The sequence below is a fragment of the Mya arenaria genome, chromosome 11 (genome assembly GCF_026914265.1).
Source record: "Mya arenaria isolate MELC-2E11 chromosome 11, ASM2691426v1".
NCBI lineage: Eukaryota > Metazoa > Mollusca > Bivalvia > Myida > Myidae > Mya > Mya arenaria.
Window position 1 is genome coordinate 64,150,000 of NC_069132.1, and position 25,174 is coordinate 64,175,173.

The window sequence follows — 25,174 nt, forward strand, 5'->3', positions numbered from 1 at the left end:
CAACTTGGTCAGAATGATCATCTCTATAAAATCTGGGTCAAGTTCGATATTGGGTCATACGCAGTCAATAACTAGGTCACTAGGTCAATTATTAGAAAAACCTTGTGAACAAAATAGAGGTCACAATTTTAGCCTTATCTTAATGAAACTTGGTCAGAATGATCATCTTAACATAAGCTAGGTCAAGTTCCATATTGGGTCAACCCAGGTCAAAAACTAGGTCACTAGGTCAATTAGTAGAAAAACCTTGTGAACACAATAGAGGTCACAATTTTAGCCTAATCTCAATGCAACTTGGTCAGAATGATCATCTCTATAAAATGTAGGTCAAGTTCGATATTGGGTCATCCGCGGTCAACAACTAGGTCACTAGGTCAATTAGTACAAAAACCTTGTGAACACAATAGAGGTCACAATTTTAGCCTAATCTCAATGCAAGTTGGTCAGAATAATCATCTCTATAAAATCTAGGTCAAGTTCGATATTGGGTCATCCGCAGTCAATAACTAGGTCACTAGGTCAATTATTAGAAAAACCTTGTGAACACAACAGAGGTCACAATTTTGACCTAATCTTTATGAAACTTGGTCAGACTGATCATCTCTATGAAATCTAGGTCAAGTTCGATATTGGGTCATCTGGGGTCAAAAACTAGGTCAGTAGGTCAATTAGTAGAAATACCTTGTGAACACATTAGAGGTCACAATTTTAGCCTAATCTCAATGCAACTTGGTCAGAATGATCATCTCTATAAAATCTAGGTCAAGTTCGATATTGGGTCATCCGCGGTCAATAACTAGGTCACTAGGTCAATTAGTAGAAAAACCTTGTGAACACAATAGAGGTCACAATTTTAGCCTAATCTCAATGCAAATTGGTCAGAATGATCATCGCTGTAAAATGTAGGTCAAGTTTGATATTGGGTCATTCACGGTCAATAACTAGGTCTCTAGGTCAATTAGTACAAAAACCTTGTGAACACAATAGAGGTCACAATTTTAGCCTAATCTCAATGCAACTTGGTCAGAATGATCATCTCTATAAAATCTAGGTCAAGTTCGATATTGGGTCATCCGCGGTCAATAACTAGGTCACTAGGTCAATTAGTACAAAAACTTTGTGAACACAATAGAGGTCACAATTTTAGGCTAATCTTAATGCAACTTGGTCAGAATGATCATCTCTATAAAATCTGGGTCAAGTTCGATATTGGGTCATACGCAGTCAATAACTAGGTCACTAGGTCAATTATTAGAAAAACCTTGTGAACAAAATAGAGGTCACAATTTTAGCCTTATCTTAATGAAACTTGGTCAGAATGATCATCTTAACATAAGCTAGGTCAAGTTCCATATTGGGTCAACCCAGGTCAAAAACTAGGTCACTAGGTCAATTAGTAGAAAAACCTTGTGAACACAATATAGGTCACAATTTTAGCCTAATCTCAATGCAACTTGGTCAGAATGGTCATCTCTATAAAATCTAGGTCAAGTTCGATATTGGGTCATCCGCGGTCAATAATTAGGTCACTAGGTCAATTAGTAGAAAAACCTTGTGAACACAATAGAGGTCACAATTTTAGCCTAATCTCAATGCAACTTGGTCAGAATGATCATCTCTATAAAATGTAGGTCAAGTTCGATATTGGGTCATCCGCGGTCAACAACTAGGTCACTAGGTCAATTAGTACAAAAACCTTGTGAACACAATAGAGGTCACAATTTTAGCCTAATCTCAATGCAACTTGGTCAGAATAATCATCTCTATAAAATCTAGGTCAAGTTCGATATTGGGTCATCCGCAGTCAATAACTAGGTCACTAGGTCAATTATTAGAAAAACCTTGTGAACACAACAGAGGTCACAATTTTGACCTAATCTTTATGAAACTTGGTCAGACTGATCATCTCTATGAAATCTAGGTCAAGTTCGATATTGGGTCATCTGGGGTCAAAAACTAGGTCACTAGGTCAATTAGTAGAAATACCTTGTGAACACATTAGAGGTCACAATTTTAGCCTAATCTCAATGCAACTTGGTCAGAATGATCATCTCTATAAAATCTAGGTCAAGTTTGATATTGGGTCATCCGCGGTCAATAACTAGGTCACTAGGTCAATTAGTAGAAAAACCTTGTGAACACAATAGAGGTCACAATTTTAGCCTAATCTCAATGCAAATTGGTCAGAATGATCATCGCTGTAAAATGTAGGTCAAGTCTGATATTGGGTCATTCACGGTCAATAACTAGGTCACTAGGTCAATTAGTACAAAAACCTTGTGAACACAATAGAGGTCACAATTTTAGCCTAATCTCAATGCAACTTGGTCAGAATGATCATCTCTATAAAATCTGGGTCAAGTTCGATATTGGGTCATCCGCGGTCAATAACTAGGTCACTAGGTCAATTAGTACAAAAACCTTGTGAACACAATAGAGGTCACAATTTTAGGCTAATCTTAATGCAACTTGGTCAGAATGATCATCTCTATAAAATCTGGGTCAAGTTCGATATTGGGTCATACGCAGTCAATAACTAGGTCACTAGGTCAATTATTAGAAAAACCTTGTGAACAAAATAGAGGTCACAATTTTAGCCTTATCTTAATGAAACTTGGTCAGAATGATCATCTTAACATAAGCTAGGTCAAGTTCCATATTGGGTCAACCCAGGTCAAAAACTAGGTCACTAGGTCAATTAGTAGAAAAACCTTGTGAACACAATAGAGGTCACAATTTTAGCCTAATCTCAATGCAACTTGGTCAGAATGATCATCTCTATAAAATGTAGGTCAAGTTCGATATTGGGTCATCCGCGGTCAACAACTAGGTCACTAGGTCAATTAGTACAAAAACCTTGTGAACACAATAGAGGTCACAATTTTAGCCTAATCTCAATGCAAGTTGGTCAGAATAATCATCTCTATAAAATCTAGGTCAAGTTCGATATTGGGTCATCCGCAGTCAATAACTAGGTCACTAGGTCAATTATTAGAAAAACCTTGTGAACACAACAGAGGTCACAATTTTGACCTAATCTTTATGAAACTTGGTCAGACTGATCATCTCTATGAAATCTAGGTCAAGTTCGATATTGGGTCATCTGGGGTCAAAAACTAGGTCAGTAGGTCAATTAGTAGAAATACCTTGTGAACACATTAGAGGTCACAATTTTAGCCTAATCTCAATGCAACTTGGTCAGAATGATCATCTCTATAAAATCTAGGTCAAGTTCGATATTGGGTCATCCGCGGTCAATAACTAGGTCACTAGGTCAATTAGTAGAAAAACCTTGTGAACACAATAGAGGTCACAATTTTAGCCTAATCTCAATGCAAATTGGTCAGAATGATCATCGCTGTAAAATGTAGGTCAAGTTTGATATTGGGTCATTCACGGTCAATAACTAGGTCTCTAGGTCAATTAGTACAAAAACCTTGTGAACACAATAGAGGTCACAATTTTAGCCTAATCTCAATGCAACTTGGTCAGAATGATCATCTCTATAAAATCTAGGTCAAGTTCGATATTGGGTCATCCGCGGTCAATAACTAGGTCACTAGGTCAATTAGTACAAAAACTTTGTGAACACAATAGAGGTCACAATTTTAGGCTAATCTTAATGCAACTTGGTCAGAATGATCATCTCTATAAAATCTGGGTCAAGTTCGATACTGGGTCATACGCAGTCAATAACTAGGTCACTAGGTCAATTATTAGAAAAACCTTGTGAACAAAATAGAGGTCACAATTTTAGCCTTATCTTAATGAAACTTGGTCAGAATGATCATCTTAACATAAGCTAGGTCAAGTTCCATATTGGGTCAACCCAGGTCAAAAACTAGGTCACTAGGTCAATTAGTAGAAAAACCTTGTGAACACAATATAGGTCACAATTTTAGCCTAATCTCAATGCAACTTGGTCAGAATGATCATCTCTATAAAATGTAGGTCAAGTTCGATATTGGGTCATCCGCGGTCAACAACTAGGTCACTAGGTCAATTAGTACAAAAACCTTGTGAACACAATAGAGGTCACAATTTTAGCCTAATCTCAATGCAACTTGGTCAGAATAATCATCTCTATAAAATCTAGGTCAAGTTCGATATTGGGTCATCTGCAGTCAATAACTAGGTCACTAGGTCAATTATTAGAAAAACCTTGTGAACACAACAGATGTCACAATTTTGACCTAATCTTTATGAAACTTGGTCAGACTGATCATCTCTATGAAATCTAGGTCAAGTTCGATATTGGGTCATCTGGGGTCAAAAACTAGGTCACTAGGTCAATTAGTAGAAAAACCTTGTGAACACAATAGAGGTCACAATTTTAGCCTAATCTCAATGCAACTTGGTCAGAATGGTCATCTCTATAAAATCTAGGTCAAGTTCGATATTGGGTCATCCGCGGTCAATAATTAGGTCACTAGGTCAATTAGTAGAAAAACCTTGTGAACACAATAGAGGTCACAATTTTAGCCTAATCTCAATGCAACTTGGTCAGAATGATCATCTCTATAAAATGTAGGTCAAGTTCGATATTGGGTCATCCGCGGTCAACAACTAGGTCACTAGGTCAATTAGTACAAAAACCTTGTGAACACAATAGAGGTCACAATTTTAGCCTAATCTCAATGCAACTTGGTCAGAATAATCATCTCTATAAAATCTAGGTCAAGTTCGATATTGGGTCATCCGCAGTCAATAACTAGGTCACTAGGTCAATTATTAGAAAAACCTTGTGAACACAACAGAGGTCACAATTTTGACCTAATCTTTATGAAACTTGGTCAGACTGATCATCTCTATGAAATCTAGGTCAATTTCGATATTGGGTCATCTGGGGTCAAAAACTAGGTCAGTAGATCAATTAGTAGAAATACCTTGTGAACACATTAGAGGTCACAATTTTAGCCTAATCTCAATGCAACTTGGTCAGAATGATCATCTCTATAAAATTTAGGTCAAGTTCGATATTGGGTCATCCGCGGTCAATAACTAGGTCACTAGGTCAATTAGTAGAAAAACCTTGTGAACACAATAGAGGTCACAATTTTAGCCTAATCTCAATGCAACTTGGTCAGAATGATCATCGCTATAAAATGTAGGTCAAGTTTGATATTGGGTCATTCACGGTCAATAACTAGGTCACTAGGTCAATTAGTACAAAAACTTTGTGAACACAATAGAGGTCACAATTTTAGGCTAATCTTAATGCAACATGGTCAGAATGATCATCTCTATAAAATCTGGGTCAAGTTCGATATTGGGTCATACGCAGTCAATAACTAGGTCACTAGGTCAATTATTAGAAAAACCTTGTGAACAAAATAGAGGTCACAATTTTAGCCTTATCTTAATGAAACTTGGTCAGAATGATCATCTTAACATAAGCTAGGTCAAGTTCCATATTGGGTCAACCCAGGTCAAAAACTAGGTCACTAGGTCAATTAGTAGAAAAACCTTGTGAACACAATAGAGGTCACAATTTTAGCCTAATCTCAATGCAACTTGGTCAGAATGATCATCTCTATAAAATGTAGGTCAAGTTCGATATTGGGTCATCCGCGGTCAACAACTAGGTCACTAGGTCAATTAGTACAAAAACCTTGTGAACACAATAGAGGTCACAATTTTAGCCTAATCTCAATGCAACTTGGTCAGAATGATCATCTCTATAAAATGTAGGTCAAGTTCGATATTGGGTCATCCGCGGTCAACAACTAGGTCACTAGGTCAATTAGTACAAAAACCTTGTGAACACAATAGAGGTCACAATTTTAGCCTAATCTCAATGCAACTTGGTCAGAATGATCATCTCTATAAAATGTAGGTCAAGTTCGATATTGGGTCATCCGCGGTCAACAACTAGGTCACTAGGTCAATTAGTACAAAAACCTTGTGAACACAATAGAGGTCACAATTTTAGCCTAATCTCAATGCAACTTGGTCAGAATAATCATCTCTAAAAAATCTAGGTCAAGTTCGATATTGGGTCATCCGCAGTCAATAACTAGGTCACTAGGTCAATTATTAGAAAAACCTTGTGAACACAACAGAGGTCACAATTTTGACCTAATCTTTATGAAACTTGGTCAGACTGATCATCTCTATGAAATCTAGGTCAAGTTCGATATTGGGTCATCTGGGGTCAAAAACTAGGTCAGTAGATCAATTAGTAGAAATACCTTGTGAACACATTAGAGGTCACAATTTTAGCCTAATCTCAATGCAACTTGGTCAGAATGATCATCTCTATAAAATTTAGGTCAAGTTCGATATTGGGTCATCCGCGGTCAATAACTAGGTCACTAGGTCAATTAGTAGAAAAACCTTGTGAACACAATAGAGGTCACAATTTTAGCCTAATCTCAATGCAACTTGGTCAGAATGATCATCGCTATAAAATGTAGGTCAAGTTTGATATTGGGTCATTCACGGTCAATAACTAGGTCACTAGGTCAATTAGTACAAAAACTTTGTGAACACAATAGAGGTCACAATTTTAGGCTAATCTTAATGCAACATGGTCAGAATGATCATCTCTATAAAATCTGGGTCAAGTTCGATATTGGGTCATACGCAGTCAATAACTAGGTCACTAGGTCAATTATTAGAAAAACCTTGTGAACAAAATAGAGGTCACAATTTTAGCCTTATCTTAATGAAACTTGGTCAGAATGATCATCTTAACATAAGCTAGGTCAAGTTCCATATTGGGTCAACCCAGGTCAAAAACTAGGTCACTAGGTCAATTAGTAGAAAAACCTTGTGAACACAATAGAGGTCACAATTTTAGCCTAATCTCAATGCAACTTGGTCAGAATGATCATCTCTATAAAATGTAGGTCAAGTTCGATATTGGGTCATCCGCGGTCAACAACTAGGTCACTAGGTCAATTAGTACAAAAACCTTGTGAACACAATAGAGGTCACAATTTTAGCCTAATCTCAATGCAAGTTGGTCAGAATAATCATCTCTATAAAATCTAGGTCAAGTTCGATATTGGGTCATCCGCAGTCAATAACTAGGTCACTAGGTCAATTATTAGAAAAACCTTGTGAACACAACAGAGGTCACAATTTTGACCTAATCTTTATGAAACTTGGTCAGACTGATCATCTCTATGAAATCTAGGTCAAGTTCGATATTGGGTCATCTGGGGTCAAAAACTAGGTCACTAGGTCAATTAGTAGAAAAACCTTGTGAACACAATAGAGGTCACAATTTTAGCCTAATCTCAATGCAACTTGGTCAGAATGGTCATCTCTATAAAATCTAGGTCAAGTTCGATATTGGGTCATCCGCGGTCAATAATTAGGTCACTAGGTCAATTAGTAGAAAAACCTTGTGAACACAATAGAGGTCACAATTTTAGCCTAATCTCAATGCAACTTGGTCAGAATGATCATCTCTATAAAATGTAGGTCAAGTTCGATATTGGGTCATCCGCGGTCAACAACTAGGTCACTAGGTCAATTAGTACAAAAACCTTGTGAACACAATAGAGGTCACAATTTTAGCCTAATCTCAATGCAACTTGGTCAGAATAATCATCTCTATAAAATCTAGGTCAAGTTCGATATTGGGTCATCCGCAGTCAATAACTAGGTCACTAGGTCAATTATTAGAAAAACCTTGTGAACACAACAGAGGTCACAATTTTGACCTAATCTTTATGAAACTTGGTCAGACTGATCATCTCTATGAAATCTAGGCAAGTTCGATATTGGGTCATCTGGGGTCAAAAACTAGGTCAGTAGGTCAATTAGTAGAAATACCTTGTGAACACATTAGAGGTCACAATTTTAGCCTAATCTCAATGCAACTTGGTCAGAATGATCATCTCTATAAAATTTAGGTCAAGTTCGATATTGGGTCATCCGCGGTCAATAACTAGGTCACTAGGTCAATTAGTAGAAAAACCTTGTGAACACAATAGAGGTCACAATTTTAGCCTAATCTCAATGCAACTTGGTCAGAATGATCATCGCTATAAAATGTAGGTCAAGTTTGATATTGGGTCATTCACGGTCAATAACTAGGTCACTAGGTCAATTAGTACAAAAACTTTGTGAACACAATAGAGGTCACAATTTTAGGCTAATCTTAATGCAACATGGTCAGAATGATCATCTCTATAAAATCTGGGTCAAGTTCGATATTGGGTCATACGCAGTCAATAATTAGGTCACTAGGTCAATTATTAGAAAAACCTTGTGAACAAAATAGAGGTCACAATTTTAGCCTTATCTTAATGAAACTTGGTCAGAATGATCATCTTAACATAAGCTAGGTCAAGTTCCATATTGGGTCAACCCAGGTCAAAAACTAGGTCACTAGGTCAATTAGTAGAAAAACCTTGTGAACACAATATAGGTCACAATTTTAGCCTAATCTCAATGCAACTTGGTCAGAATGATCATCTCTATAAAATGTAGGTCAAGTTCGATATTGGGTCATCCGCGGTCAACAACTAGGTCACTAGGTCAATTAGTACAAAAACCTTGTGAACACAATAGAGGTCACAATTTTAGCCTAATCTCAATGCAACTTGGTCAGAATAATCATCTCTATAAAATCTAGGTCAAGTTCGATATTGGGTCATCTGCAGTCAATAACTAGGTCACTAGGTCAATTATTAGAAAAACCTTGTGAACACAACAGAGGTCACAATTTTGACCTAATCTTTATGAAACTTGGTCAGACTGATCATCTCTATGAAATCTAGGTCAAGTTCGATATTGGGTCATCTGGGGTCAAAAACTAGGTCACTAGGTCAATTAGTAGAAAAACCTTGTGAACACAATAGAGGTCACAATTTTAGCCTAATCTCAATGCAACTTGGTCAGAATGGTCATCTCTATAAAATCTAGGTCAAGTTCGATATTGGGTCATCCGCGGTCAATAATTAGGTCACTAGGTCAATTAGTAGAAAAACCTTGTGAACACAATAGAGGTCACAATTTTAGCCTAATCTCAATGCAACTTGGTCAGAATGATCATCTCTATAAAATGTAGGTCAAGTTCGATATTGGGTCATCCGCGGTCAACAACTAGGTCACTAGGTCAATTAGTACAAAAACCTTGTGAACACAATAGAGGTCACAATTTTAGCCTAATCTCAATGCAACTTGGTCAGAATAATCATCTCTATAAAATCTAGGTCAAGTTCGATATTGGGTCATCCGCAGTCAATAACTAGGTCACTAGGTCAATTATTAGAAAAACCTTGTGAACACAACAGAGGTCACAATTTTGACCTAATCTTTATGAAACTTGGTCAGACTGATCATCTCTATGAAATCTAGGTCAAGTTCGATATTGGGTCATCTGGGGTCAAAAACTAGGTCAGTAGGTCAATTAGTAGAAATACCTTGTGAACACATTAGAGGTCACAATTTTAGCCTAATCTCAATGCAACTTGGTCAGAATGATCATCTCTATAAAATTTAGGTCAAGTTCGATATTGGGTCATCCGCGGTCAATAACTAGGTCACTAGGTCAATTAGTAGAAAAACCTTGTGAACACAATAGAGGTCACAATTTTAGCCTAATCTCAATGCAACTTGGTCAGAATGATCATCGCTATAAAATGTAGGTCAAGTTTGATATTGGGTCATTCACGGTCAATAACTAGGTCACTAGGTCAATTAGTACAAAAACTTTGTGAACACAATAGAGGTCACAATTTTAGGCTAATCTTAATGCAACATGGTCAGAATGATCATCTCTATAAAATCTGGGTCAAGTTCGATATTGGGTCATACGCAGTCAATAACTAGGTCACTAGGTCAATTATTAGAAAAACCTTGTGAACAAAATAGAGGTCACAATTTTAGCCTTATCTTAATGAAACTTGGTCAGAATGATCATCTTAACATAAGCTAGGTCAAGTTCCATATTGGGTCAACCCAGGTCAAAAACTAGGTCACTAGGTCAATTAGTAGAAAAACCTTGTGAACACAATATAGGTCACAATTTTAGCCTAATCTCAATGCAACTTGGTCAGAATGATCATCTCTATAAAATGTAGGTCAAGTTCGATATTGGGTCATCCGCGGTCAACAACTAGGTCACTAGGTCAATTAGTACAAAAACCTTGTGAACACAATAGAGGTCACAATTTGAGCCTAATCTCAATGCAACTTGGTCAGAATAATCATCTCTATAAAATCTAGGTCAAGTTCGATATTGGGTCATCTGCAGTCAATAACAAGGTCACTAGGTCAATTATTAGAAAAACCTTGTGAACACAACAGAGGTCACAATTTTGACCTAATCTTTATGAAACTTGGTCAGACTGATCATCTCTATGAAATCTAGGTCAAGTTCGATATTGGGTCATCTGGGGTCAAAAACTAGGTCACTAGGTCAATTAGTAGAAAAACCTTGTGAACACAATAGAGGTCACAATTTTAGCCTAATCTCAATGCAACTTGGTCAGAATGGTCATCTCTATAAAATCTAGGTCAAGTTCGATATTGTGTCATCCGCGGTCAATAATTAGGTCACTAGGTCAATTAGTAGAAAAACCTTGTGAACACAATAGAGGTCACAATTTTAGCCTAATCTCAATGCAACTTGGTCAGAATGATCATCTCTATAAAATGTAGGTCAAGTTCGATATTGGGTCATCCGCGGTCAACAACTAGGTCACTAGGTCAATTAGTACAAAAACCTTGTGAACACAATAGAGGTCACAATTTTAGCCTAATCTCAATGCAACTTGGTCAGAATAATCATCTCTATAAAATCTAGGTCAAGTTCGATATTGGGTCATCCGCAGTCAATAACTAGGTCACTAGGTCAATTATTAGAAAAACCTTGTGAACACAACAGAGGTCACAATTTTGACCTAATCTTTATGAAACTTGGTCAGACTGATCATCTCTATGAAATCTAGGTCAAGTTCGATATTGGGTCATCTGGGGTCAAAAACTAGGTCAGTAGATCAATTAGTAGAAATACCTTGTGAACACATTAGAGGTCACAATTTTAGCCTAATCTCAATGCAACTTGGTCAGAATGATCATCTCTATAAAATCTAGGTCAAGTTCGATATTGGGTCATCCGCGGTCAATAACTAGGTCACTAGGTCAATTAGTAGAAAAACCTTGTGAACACAATAGAGGTCACAATTTTAGCCTAATCTCAATGCAACTTGGTCAGAATGATCATCGCTATAAAATGTAGGTCAAGTTTGATATTGGGTCATTCACGGTCAATAACTAGGTCACTAGGTCAATTAGTACAAAAACCTTGTGAACACAATAGAGGTCACAATTTTAGCCTATTCTCAATGCAACTTGGTCAGAATGATCATCTCTATAAAATCTAGGTCAAGTTCGATATTGGGTCATCTGCGGTCAATAACTAGGTCACTAGGTCAATTAGTACAAAAACCTTGTGAACACAATAGAGGTCACAATTTTAGGCTAATCTTAATGCAACTTGGTCAGAATGATCATCTCTATAAAATCTGGGTCAAGTTCGATATTGGGTCATACGCAGTCAATAACTAGGTCGCTAGGTCAATTATTAGAAAAACCTTGTGAACAAAATAGAGGTCACAATTTTAGCCTTATCTTAATGAAACTTGGTCAGAATGATCATCTTAACATAAGCTAGGTCAAGTTCCATATTGGGTCAACCCAGATCAAAAACTAGGTCACTAGGTCAATTAGTAGAAAAACCTTGTGAACACAATAGAGGTCACAATTTTAGGCTTAACTCAATTCAACTTGGTCAGAATGATCATCTCTAGAAAAATATAGGTCAAGTTCGATATTGGGTCATTCGCGGTCAATAACTAGGTCACTAGGTCAATTAGTATAAAAACCTTGTGAACACAATAGAGGTCACAACTTAAGCCTAATCTAAATGTAACTTGGTCAGAATGATCATCTCTATAAAATCTAGGTCAAGATAATAGGTCAGAATGTTCACTTTATTTAGCAAAGCTACAGGTGAGCGATACAGGGCCATCATGGCCCTCTTGTTTATTTTATGTTGAGCAAAAAAGTAAGTATGCAGCTTGTTCATCCATCAGTCTAATTTCAAGTCTGAGTAGGAGTTGGTTGGTGGATAGGAAACAGGTCTTGCAACTCGCCTCTGGTGTTGGACATTTTGTCTTTGTATAGCATCATAGATGGATTTTCAAAATTGACAGACACAACTGAAGCACGAACAAACAACATACGATTGTCCAGTTAGCGCTCATTGGCCCATTTTCACAAATATAGCGAGTCTGAGTTTGACTCTGGCTCATTAATTTTGTTGTAATATTAAAATGCTTTTACAGGAGTAAATATGGTCAAAAGTGCTGTAACTGTTATAAATAATATGTCCTACAATCGGTCATGCATCTTTTGTCAAAATTAGTCATGGCATAGATATTTTGGAAAATTTAAGTATGCAGTTTTTTTTAGCCTTCCATCTTAATCTCTGATGTAAGTGAACACAGCCTCAGCTGAACACTAAAGTATCCTTGGTTTGATTCCCTCCATGTATTTTAGATTGGTTGATGCTAACCAAGTGGGAAGAGAGTTTTCAACGGCCACACCAGTTACCCCCACAACATGAGATCCCACGCTCACAAAACATCGTGCCAACCAGCATCACTTAACATATGTTTTTATACAGTCGAATCCTGTTGGCTTGAACACTGTGACCGGCAAAAACACCTTAAGCCTATGAAAATTCGAGCCAAGCATGATTGTTTACCTACAGTAAAAAGCAATCGGTTACAGTTTACATCAAATTCGAGCCAATGAGGATTTCGGACCAAGCGATTTTGAGCTTTTGAGGTTCGACTGTACCTTTCTTCACGATCATTGTAAAATACATTATTAGATAAAGTTTAAACTAACAACTCGTTCAAGCGATTGAAGATTTATTTATCCATGAAGAAAGCGGCATGATGCATATAGTTACAGATGACAAAAAAACACTGTTCAAATGAACGACAATCTTATCCTTAGCAAACAATAAGTTTAACACCAGTATGGCATAGAAAATGAAGCAGCAACATAAGTAATATCTATGTTTAGTATATATTCATAAATCATAATCTACATAAGGAAATTCAATGTAACAAACACAACTCTGTGATAATGATATCAATTCATTGTTCCTAAATTCTTTACATACAAGTTCATTCATAATTGTTTGACATACTGAAATATTCACTTTATCACTCGAAATAAAGCTAACCTGTACAGTCATGAGCAGCTTCAAAGTTTATTTATATGTTATGAATACAATTCATTTTCATTTATTGATAATATGCCTTATGTACATGCAGCAAGCTTGTGTCAGTGGTTTCTAACAGCTGTTAAATGTCAATCTTGAAAAGAGGAGTCTGTTTTGGTATAAGGAATTAATGCCTATAGCAGGGTCAAGAGGCTTAGACCCCTTTGAAATTGTTTATATTTATTTAAAGGTATTTCCTACTGCTTTTGATGTAAATTTCTGAGCTAAAAATAGTATTTACAACTGAATTGTATGAAGTCAAAAGCTCTCAATTTTCAGAATTAATCCTGGATTTAAGAAACCCATATAAATAAAGATGGACAGTGCTGACTCCAATTTCTCGAAACTCATTAAGTCCCTTATAACAGGGTTAAGCTAAGCTCACTATTTTTGTTTTTCAATAATTTGCATAATATTTACTTCTTAAAGAGTTTTTATACCTTGAATAGGAATTATGATTATGATGATTGCAATTTACCATTTTTCATGTATCAAAATTCAATTTCAGTATGTATTTTATCTAATTCAAATAAGCTACTTAAGCCTAGCTGTTAAGCTTAAGAAGTTTCGAGAAATTGGGGCCTGTTGTTTAAGAAACCTGTAGTGAATATGACTGGCTTCACTTCTAACCGAGAACATGTCTTCTGAAACTCAGTATAAATACATGTTCGTTTAAACAATATACTTATTATGCCTGACCCTGATCCATTAGCTACACATGGACTACCCCAATAGCACAAAAAAAGTTTTATAATTAAACATGATTTTTTTTGTATCATATAATAGTAGATATTAATGACATAGTAACAGTTGCATTTATGTATAGTGTATTCAGTTGCACACGTTTACACTGCATTAAAATGGGATTTTAATAAAGTACTTAAGGCTCTAAAGATGATGGAAATTAGGACAGATGTGGTTTTGTTTTCCAGTCTTATTTGATCAGAAACAATATTATATAGACACTTAAGGGAAAATTAAACACAATAATGCATGCGTTACAGACGTGTAATCATAAAGAACTATTTGTAATTTCACCCGAATCCTTCATATAATAAGTCTTTATTCTAAGCTTCCCCCCCCCCCCTTAGTGGGGGCTACAAGATACACTAGTTGACGATTAAATAAATTTTAAACAAGCACTAATGATATAACCTAAATACTACATTCTACAGTTGCTGTCTGCGTAAACTGAAGATAAAATAAACTTCATTTTGAGTCCGCTAGACATAATATAGTCCACTTACAACAGCATCTAATATAAATACATGTAATTTATGTATGACTAAATGAGAAATACCAGAAACAACTTAAAATAATATAATTCAAAAGAATTTCACAGCATTGTTAATCATTTATAGTTGTAAAGATATAAATTAATTAAGTATTTTCAATACCTTGTAATATAAAGAAAAACAACAAGTGTAAATAAAAATAGTGTAACACATTTATACCCTACTTTTGTAGTGTTAATATTGCACAGTTGTCTAACTTGGTTAACCTAAAAACACTTAGCCGAAATGTACTGAATTGAAATCGAAGAAGCAATTAAATGTTCTAGAGATTTAGTTATTTATAATCGAGGTTGCGAAACACTTCTTGTACGAGTACTTGTAGACTACTTTTAGTGCACAATGCTTAAATGCCAAATTCCTGAAGACTATCCCAGGGGATTTTGACATATTTTTTCCCAGAAAAAAGGGGGATTTTGACTTCCCCCAGAATTCCAGGGAATTTTGCCATTTTTCCCCAGAAAAAAGGGGGATTTTGACCTTTTTTTCCCCAGAATTCCAGGGGATTTGGACATTTCTTTCCCAGAATTCCAGGGCATTTTGACATTTTTTTACCAGAATTCCAGGGCATTTTGACATTCTCTTTCCCAAAATTTCAGGGGATTTTGACATTTTTTACCAGAATTCCAGGGCATTTTAACATGTTTTTCCCCAGAATTCCAGGCGATTCTGACATTAGACCAGTGAATTTTGATCAATCAACACAGTGCTACTGAGGGAGCATGATTTTTACCAGAATTATCTTATTTATACTTTTGCATAAATTGCTCTAATTTTTGGGAGACCCTGTGATTAGTACATGCCATTTACAAATATTATGTACTTGCAGAAAGAACTATTTCATGGAAAATTATTTGTTTGGTCAACAGAATGGGTTATGCAATTATCAGTAAGCCTTCAAGTTGATTCAATTCTTTTTTCTGCAAATGACTTTGAGCGAAGTTTAAATACTAATTTGCAAAGTGACTTAAAACGTGACTGCATTTTTTATGTACATAGAGCTACAAGTAAATGTTCACATTGTGTTTCGCAACTTAACAACTTAATCTTGTATACATTTTTCTATAGCAAGTACACAACATATATATATATATGAATATATTAATTATTTAATCAATTTTGAGCCAGAAAACAACCTTTTTGTGATAACAATAGGATACAAATTAGGTTATTTCTTTGGTTGTATGAAATAAAATAGTTTAGGCACTTTCTGTGCAGCTTACATCGAGACAATAGAAAAAAATACATATTGTGCGTCTGAACTTGTTGACTGCCACAAAAACATAAATGTTGACTGCAGCCACACAATTAGGAAGTCATAATTCAGGTTGATGCATTTATCTATAGGATCATTTGGTTGTAAAATTAAGCAGGATACAACATTTTTTAGGTAACCATTAGCAAGCAAGGCAATTTCAACGACATGATGTACAATAGTAAGAGACAGTAGACAAAAAAATTGTTTATGCAACTTTATTTAAGAGTGGTCATGTACACAGGAATGATACAATCCAAAATCAATCCTGAAATCTCAGTCATCGAAATTAGACTTTTGGATGAACTAGCCCGAAATCTTATACTAATGCTTGGCATCAAATTTTTGAACTAGCCCTACTATTTAACAGTCCAGGGCTTGCAGGCATGTGTTTATTTCTACCACCTAAATCTGTTTAAATGCTAGCATTGAGTCATAAAGTTGGTTAATATGCTGGATGTTTGCATCAAAATTTTAAGCAGTACGTAGAAATGAATGTTAAGGGTCTTGGAAACAATATTTCATCAAGGATCTTAGCCCCTTCACCCTGCTTCGGGACAGAATTTCACCCTGCTTCGGGATAGAATTTCACCCTGCTTCGGGATAGAATTTCCCCCTGCTTTGGGATAGAATTTCACCCTGCTTTGGGATAGAATTTCACCCTGCTTCGGGATAGAATTTCACCCTGCTTTGGGATAGAATTTCACCCTGCTTTGGGATAGAATTCCAGATTATTTTCATGTTTCCGATCATCATCCCTGTGTACAACTTCATAACAAAAGAGGAAAGAATACTTGCAAAAGTCATCACAATAAAGAGGATGGTAGTTCTTAGCCAATAATAAATCATTAGTTTGAAGACAAACACATTGAATTTGACACTGAAGACTACAATTGTGGTCTTTATAACTTGAAAATATGAGGTTTAAGTGTACAATTCACATTATATGACAGATATACCACAGAAATTCGACGAGATTTAAATTTATCACAGATTTTCAGTGGCACATAAAGATTATGACAAATCTGAGATATGTACAAATTTGAAAAGAATCTGTAAGGCAAGATGCAATATGTTCTTTGATTTCTCTTCCACGACCCAGATAGATATACTGTGTTGGTCAGAGTCGACAAATATTTTAATTAAAACAAGCTTGGTCAAGAATACAAAATCAAAATAAATAATCTCATTTTTAAATATAAGGATTAAAATCATTTCGGTCAAGCTCATTTTTGCAGTTTGGTCGTGGGAAAAGAAAATTTAATATTTTATTTCAGGCCTTTAACCTTGCGTTATTTGATGATTTGTATGAAAAACACCCTGTATAAATTAAAATTAGCATGTGTCACTATTAACTTATATTTTTATTCGTCTATAACATTTCTACATAAATATTTTTAATCTATAATAAATAAAAAGTTAAACTACATAACACCAATCCAAAATATTGTTAATTACCATATTGTTTGAAGCGTATTCATCATCTTATAAGCAAAAAAATCAAATACCTACACGTTTATTTTTACATTGATGTTCAAAAAGCGTCAATTTGTATCAACAGAAAATCGGTACAGTGAATATGGCTTTCATCATGCACTTTCATATCAAATTTTCAATGGATGATGATATGTTAGGACAGAAAATGCACAGAAAAATAATTCAGGTCAAGTATGATTTCATTTAAAAAAAAATGAATTTCATGATCTTTCTGAAATGGACTGGGGAGCAATTGTCAAGAAACATAACATGATCTATAGCACGCAGGCAGGGATTAGAATATTCTATGACGATTAACCCCATACTATCTGCAGTACAATTCTGTACTCAATGGATATTGCTTATGAAACATAACACTTAAAGGGACTAGACACCAGATGATACCATTGCAAGAAAAAGAAAATTGTCAAAAACTTAAATAGAATTGATTCTACACATTAAAACTTACTGGTGTAACACATTGCTTACAAAACATGATTGTATCTTTCGCCTTTTGCGTATTTTTCCGATTTGAAATTTACTGGCTTTGTCTACCACGTAAATCCGAATAAATTTTAAAATAGCGCCAATATATGCAACTGTTTTTATCGCATGCAAAATATACACACTTTAAACTGGGAAACCATTATGCGCTAATTTTAAACAGGTAAGACAATGACAAAATAGCCTTTGAATCGTGTGAAATTATGTATTACTGGCCGATATTGGGACCATCAGCTGTCTAGTCCCCTTAAATACCAAATTAAAATAAGGATTTTCTAAATTCATTTGCAACGCATGCTGCAGTCCTTAAATTTAATGCCAAACAACATCATGCCAGCAACATATAACTAAATCATTACATGTAATAAGTCATAAATCATAAACAGAAACTTATATCGCAACAGTTTGTGACAATAATCAATAACAAATATATATATCAAAATTCATGTTTCCAGGTTAATGGCGTAACTGCACGATTTTGTACACAAGACAGAACAAAACAAAATGATGCGTAAAAATGAGCCAACTAAGTAACAGGCATTATTGTATCCTCTAACAAAAGAATAAATGTAACAAAATATACATAAAATTGTTATGTTCCTTGCAATAGAAACAAATCTGAACTAAAATTTCCATACCCGAATTTTTTGGTCCCAATACAGGTTGAAAATTACCAATTAAGTAAATAAAACTAAATGTTTCATAGCCCTAACAGTTGATTCATCGATTGATTTCTAAGCAATTTCAAACCATAATTATATCACTGATTAATTAGTATTCAAAAATCAGAAGTCCAGTGTTTTCTATTTAATGTGGTTGAATATGTGTATTTTAAACATCAAATTGATTGATTTGACGTTATTTTCTATGATAAAAGAATCTTTTTCCTTTGCATAGTGAACATAAATATGGCATTTCTACATGCATTTATTGGTTAACATGACATGGACCACTTATAAAATCTGTAACAATGTCACACAGAATCTGTTTCACAATTAGAATAGACCACTAATAAGATTTGTAACAGTTTCACACAGAATCTGTAACACAATTAACAAAATCTGTAACAATGTCATAAAGGGCCTGTTGCAATTTCCATAAACCAGTTACCTACACACAACTCATTCAGGTGCATTTTAACAGCAGAATTTTCTAGCTCATTCACAAATTGGGATCATAACATTCCAGAGTTTACAAACGCCTTTAGATTCAGAAAAAAATTCGTCCTCGTTTTAACAGGTGGTCACTAGCTAATTGTTGTCATGGTAACCATATCACACAGATGTTCCCGTTCCTGCTTCGTTTAAGCTACTCTGGGAAGACGCCTGAAACACAATAAAAAGAAAACGTTAAACACTGCGTTTTAAAATATGAAAAAATCGAAGTTTCTTATTCATGATAAATATACTACCTTGCTAAATGCACATAACACTGATATTAGGAAAATACTCTGAAAGTAAACGAACTAAGTTCAAAGCAACATAATATTTGATACACAGTGGGATCATTTACATGATTGTGCACTTAAAATCATGCTGATATCTATCGAACTCATGTCTGCCAATCTCAAGACGTGACAAAGGAAAAAGAATTTACAAAGGAACCGAAGACATGAAACAAAAAAATGAACAAGAGAATCACATATATATAGTTCCCAGGTTTGACTGGTTTTCTCAATAGATCAATTTAGGTCATAACTTAAGAATTGTGTGACCCAAAGTAAGTGATTTGCTATAATAAATATGCACTGTAATTGTTAAAGAGTGGACCAAGTTTCATGTGAATTTCTTGATTTCCTTGACCTCATTTGTGCTTAAAGGCTATGCCGAAATGTTGACTTGAACAGAAATTTTAAATGGGTAAAACACAACACTAAACTGACCGGCTTAAATCAACAGAAGTTTTCTGTCTCCAGATTATATCAGAACCTAACTAGACATGAAACTTTTGTTAAATCAAAATTGCACTGGACTCATACAATGGCAGACATGAGCATATTAGCTTTATAATATCAAGTGCTAGCAATGAATCTCCTCCCATCTTCAAGCTGCTTGCTCTGAAAGTCCAAAATACATTTCCCACAAGTATTCTAGGCTAACTGCCACTCAAACTATCCAGATCACAAGGTCATTATTGTCTGTATCATTCAAAAGCATGTCTCATTTCAACAACTCTTGAATTCTGTATCATGATAAAAATGCAAACATCTTTAAAAATGGTAAAAGCAAAACAGCAGTCATTATCAACACACAAAGTTTATCAAGGGACATAACTCTACCAGAACTACCCTCAATGTGGTTTGGCTCACTTCAATTACTAGGTTGCATATATTATCACATTTGAACATGTGTACCAAGTTTCAAATGAATATGCAAACACTTGTCTGTTACCCTAAGTTTATCCAGAGACCATAACTTGACCAGAATTGCCTTCAATGTGGTTTGGCTCACATCAAATACTAGGTTGCATATTGTCACATTTGAACATGTGTACCAAGTTTCAAATGAATATGCTAACACTTGTCCATTCCTCTCTGGTTACCAAGGGCCATAACTCCACATGAACACTTCTTTAATACAAAGTGGGTACTAGTATGCATATTTTTAAATATGAACTTGTGTACCAAGTTTCAAATGAACATCATGAACAGTTTTTCTAAAAGAACCAAAATAAAAAAGCCACAAGGACAAGTAAACGAAACAAAGGCTATAACGATACTTCTGTTGTTGTTGTTTTAAAGAAATGTGAAGCTTATCATTAAGTAAATTTACAATTTTAATGTTTGTCACTATGAGAAAAACTTAAAGTTTTACTTTTAGTAAGAATCAATTTTAAAGGAAGATAAGAAAAAACTTTTCAACCTAACATAAGGTGTAACAAAAAAATATGCCATATCATAACAGAATAAAGTGCCCCAAATAAGCTTGCTTGTGCTAGATGTAGACAAAATATAACCTTGTGATCAGTTGAAAATAGCATGCACAATCACCTTAAAAGTGTTCTGTTCTGTTCTGTTCAAAAATATGTAATTCAATAATCAACATGACGCAAACTTGAGCCTCACTGGGCCTCGTCAGTTGAATAGTTAAAGGTTGTTAGTCAGAGATGTCAATTAATCTGTTGGATTATGCACCTTTGTACATTTATTTATTGATGATAATCAATTGAATGCGTCCTGTTAATTAAAAATTATTATCAAAACAAAAACATTCCTGTGTTGTTAAATTTTTTATATATAGATGTAAAATAGCGTTTGCAATTCAGCTGCAAAAATGAAAATCGAACGTTATAAATATAAAGCATTAATATTTGCAATCTTCGCTAACTGTCAAGAATATAGTAACTGTTGCTCTTTTTAACCCTTTGCATGCTGGGTAAATTGTCGTCTGCTCAAAAATGTCGTCTGGTTTATTCTAAATTTCTTTCAATTTACTTAAAACTTTGGGCATATATCGACTGAGTGGCAAACAGCTTGGAACCTGACCAGGCGCCGAGTTACTCGGCGTCTGGTCTGGTTCCAAGCTGTTTGCAAAGCCTTTAAAATCACCATCAGCAGCCTAAGGGTTAAGTAAAAAGTGTGTGCTTCACCAAGCAAGTTTGACTTGAAAAAGTGATATACCTGACCCCTGACTCAGATCTAAAATCATATGAAGGTCAGTGAAAATTAATCTTACCTACAAAATGACAATTTCTTAAATGATTAAAGTGGCACTCTCACAGATTTAACGTTTTGACAACTTTTAATTTTTTGTCTTGGAAAGAGCCAATTTGCGTTATTATCTTAAAACCAGTGATATTATTGACTGCTGACAAAAGATCAGATTGCAGTTTTTCATAGTTACGTTTAAAAATAAATAATATATGTCTAAAAGCGTTAGTAACGCTTTAGGAAAATGCATAAAACATAATTTTTTGGACAGAAATATGAAAACCTGCGATCTGAATTTTTGTCAGCAGTCTTACAAATCACTAGTTTCCATTCATTTTTGCAAAAATTGGCTCGTTCAAAGACAAAGACTAAAAAAGTTGCCAAAACGTTCAATCTGTGGGAGTACAGCTTAAAGCTGTAATTTAACACAAACAAGCCTTAAAAAAATCACATTCCCAAAGGCTGTAGCCGCATTCAAATACATGCAGTAGTTCCTAAATATTTGTTTATGCACTTGCCAGGCAGGAGAGCAGCTTTTACATTTTGCTTGTCCCTACAAGCATCTGGTTTCCATTTTTTTTATGTGTATCATAGATGTAACATAATATAAGTTCATTAACAAAAAAGTATGTTATCAGATTTTGTTTCAAAAATTATAGTCTTATATTAATCTACTCTTCGAGTTTATAAACTAAATATATTATTCACACTTAAAAGAATAGAACCATGTCAAAAACATGTGGCATTTGTCATTTTTCATCACAATAATGAGGCGCAATGACTGCTTCGAAAATATCAACCAAGGGAGAGAATTACAATGATAAGAAAGGAATAAAGGGAAGTAATTCTGTACAATATTATCACAACATGTATTGGACGTTTTAACTTGTTTATCCTTTTATAAACATGGTGATGATTGGTTTTCATATCGAGAGCTCAACGCAAGACAAACATCAATCCACTACCTTTATATGTATAGAATAATTTTGTAACTATCTTGCATTCAACCTTAAAGAATTCTAAAGGGTTCTACTACAGCCATGAGAATTTTGCACATACAAGGGGATGATTGTTTTCTATATAGAGGGCTCAGTGCCAGGTGGAAGTAACTGTTGTCTTTATTTGGAGTTACATAACTCCCATCTTTATATGGAGTAACTGGACCTATCTTGCACACAGACCTCGATAATTCTAAATGGTTCTACTCAAGCCATGAGAATTTGGCACAAAAAAGGGGATGACTGGTTTCCATATTAAGAGCTTAGTACAATATAAAAGTCTGTCTTACGCAATCGTGCCCTCGATAGTTCTAAAGGGTCCTACTCAAGTCATGAGAATTAAGCACATACTTTAAATTCATGATTTATGTCATATCAAATAAGCATGCATAAAGATAAGGTTTCTTACATATTTCTATGTATTAAATATGTACATATGTATTAAATACATATTTCTTTTATCTTTTCTAAAATTAGTCCACTTTGTAATTTATTCAACTTTTGCAAAGATTCGAGCATAAAGTTGTCTTTATGATGGCCTCAAACAAAAAAGCCTTTAAAAATTAAAACTTATATATGACATGAGTTTGTGTACCTATATTTACAGGGACTAGACACCAGATGATATAATTGCAAGAAAAACGAAAATTGTCAAAATCTTAAATAAAATTAATATCATTGTGTACAATGCATTGAATCTTACTTCCTGATTATCACATTGCTTACGACAAATGTATGAATTGAATTGTTTTTTAAAAAAGCATCGGTACATATTAACACCACTAAATTGGAAACCATTATGTGCTAATTTCAAACGGGTCAATCTTAAAGCTGAGACAGTGACAGAATATTATTCTAATCAAGTAAAGTGACGTATAATCAGGCTTATACTAGCTCAGACAATTCCAGGCTCATCTTTTGGAAATCATGTATTTGTTGATTTTGGTACCATCTGGTGTCTAGTCCCTTTAACATCTATGATGACTTTTAAAGTGCTTCATCTCATGACTGTTATTTTAAGTGTGTTGTGGAACATTTATGAAGGAGATATTTGTGAAATGGTGCACTAAGAAAGGTACTAAGGTATTAATGAGTTTGAGACTGTGGGATCTTTGAATATTAATGAGTTTGAGACTATGTGACGATGACAGGGAATTTGAGATCATTGAATATTAATGAGTTTGAGACTATGTGACGATGACAGGGAATTTGGGGTCATTGAATATTAATGATGTGACGACGACAGGGAATTTGGGGTCATTGAATATTAATGAGTTTGAGATTATGTGACGATGACAGGGAATTTGGGATCATTGAATATTAATGAGTTTGAGACTATGTGACGACGACAGGGAATTTGGGGTAATTGAATATTAATGAGTTTGAGATTATGTGACGATGACAGGGAATTTGGGGTAATTGAATATTAATGAGTTTGAGATTATGTGACGACGACAGGGAATTTGGGGTCATTGAATATTAATGAGTTTGAGATTATGTGACGATGACAGGGAATTTGGGATCATTGAATATTAATGAGTTTGAGATTATGTGACGATGACAGGGAATTTGGGATCATTGAATATTAATGAGTTTGAGATTATGTGACGATGACAGGGAATTTGGGATCATTGAATATTAATGAGTTTGAGATTATGTGACGATGACAGGGAATTTGGGATCATTTTAATATGACTGACAGGGAAGACATATTGGATATTTTACAACAGTCAATTTAAGTTGCTTTTTTTTAATTCATAAAAGTAACATTGAAGATTTTAGTGCTGATTTTTTTAATAAAAATTTCCAAATTACTTCAGGATCATTTTAAGTTTTATTTAATCAGCATCAAAGAAACGGTAATGCACTTCATATTAGATCAAAATAAAATAACAAATCTTTAATCTACTTTTTAACAGATAAAATTATTTCTATTGATATATTACTATTATTATTATTATTATTATTATTATTATACTTTAGATGTGCAATAAAATACATGATGCAATGTTAAGTACGACAATATGACAAGTGCATTAATACAATTCTGTCTGCGATAAATGATAAATAAAACAATAATACTGCCAAGAGTATACTCTTTAAAGCTACCCACAGGATGATAGAAATAAAGACATTTCGACACTAATACTCACCATAACACCTAATTGTGCCTAGAGAAATAATAATAGATGGATAATGGATTAAAACCATGCAAAAAATACGAGAGATTTGGTGACTTTGGCATTGGGATTTATCATGCATTAAAAAAGAAGTTCTTTGAAGAATTTTTTACTTAACAATAAATAAAATCCGGACGTTAATATCTAGTTCGTTCCAGTGTATCTTGACCTCAATTAAGTTAAATCGGTTTATTTTTAGCTAAAAACAATTTTATTTTACAAATTTCATTCATAGCAAGTGTCCGATTCCTTTGATTTATTTTTTTTAATTTAAAGTTTAACATTTTTATTTTTTTTTATTTTTTTTATTTTATTAAATGTTACATACCAGCCTCTGACTAAGAAGTTTATTAGAGTTTATTTCTTTTTCTAGCAGTCTTTCTTTCTCTGCTAATGTCTGCCTCAACTGCGAGTGTTCAGAAGGTAAAGTGAACATGAAAATGACAATGTTATGCATCGAATGCTGGTGATTGTGATTTATAACTATTATGCTGCATACACAAATCACAGCAAACATTATAGGCTACAAAGAAGACATTTTTTATTTAAAAGCGAGACTTCC

At 34.5% G+C, this 25,174-nt stretch overlaps 1 protein-coding gene across 6 annotated transcripts in view; it reads right to left on the reverse strand.

Moving 5' to 3' along the window:
• Positions 1–12,886: 12,886 nt before the first annotated feature.
• Positions 12,887–25,174, reverse strand: part of LOC128207749 (ribosome-binding protein 1-like) — a 39,709-nt gene continuing 27,421 nt past the window's right edge. For 3 of the 6 annotated variants that reach the window (XM_052910877.1, XM_052910874.1, XM_052910873.1), the window contains 3 exons: positions 24,941–25,018; positions 24,586–24,603; positions 12,887–19,110 (listed from right to left, as the gene is read on the reverse strand). In XM_052910877.1, the coding sequence (XP_052766837.1) occupies positions 19,060–19,110; positions 24,586–24,603; positions 24,941–25,018 (147 nt within the window). In that variant the 3' untranslated portion in view covers positions 12,887–19,059. Of the gene's footprint in view, positions 19,111–21,404; positions 21,423–24,585; positions 24,604–24,940; positions 25,019–25,174 lie in introns of all 6 variants that reach the window. The other 3 variants (XM_052910875.1, XM_052910878.1, XM_052910876.1) reach the window with 3 other exon arrangements.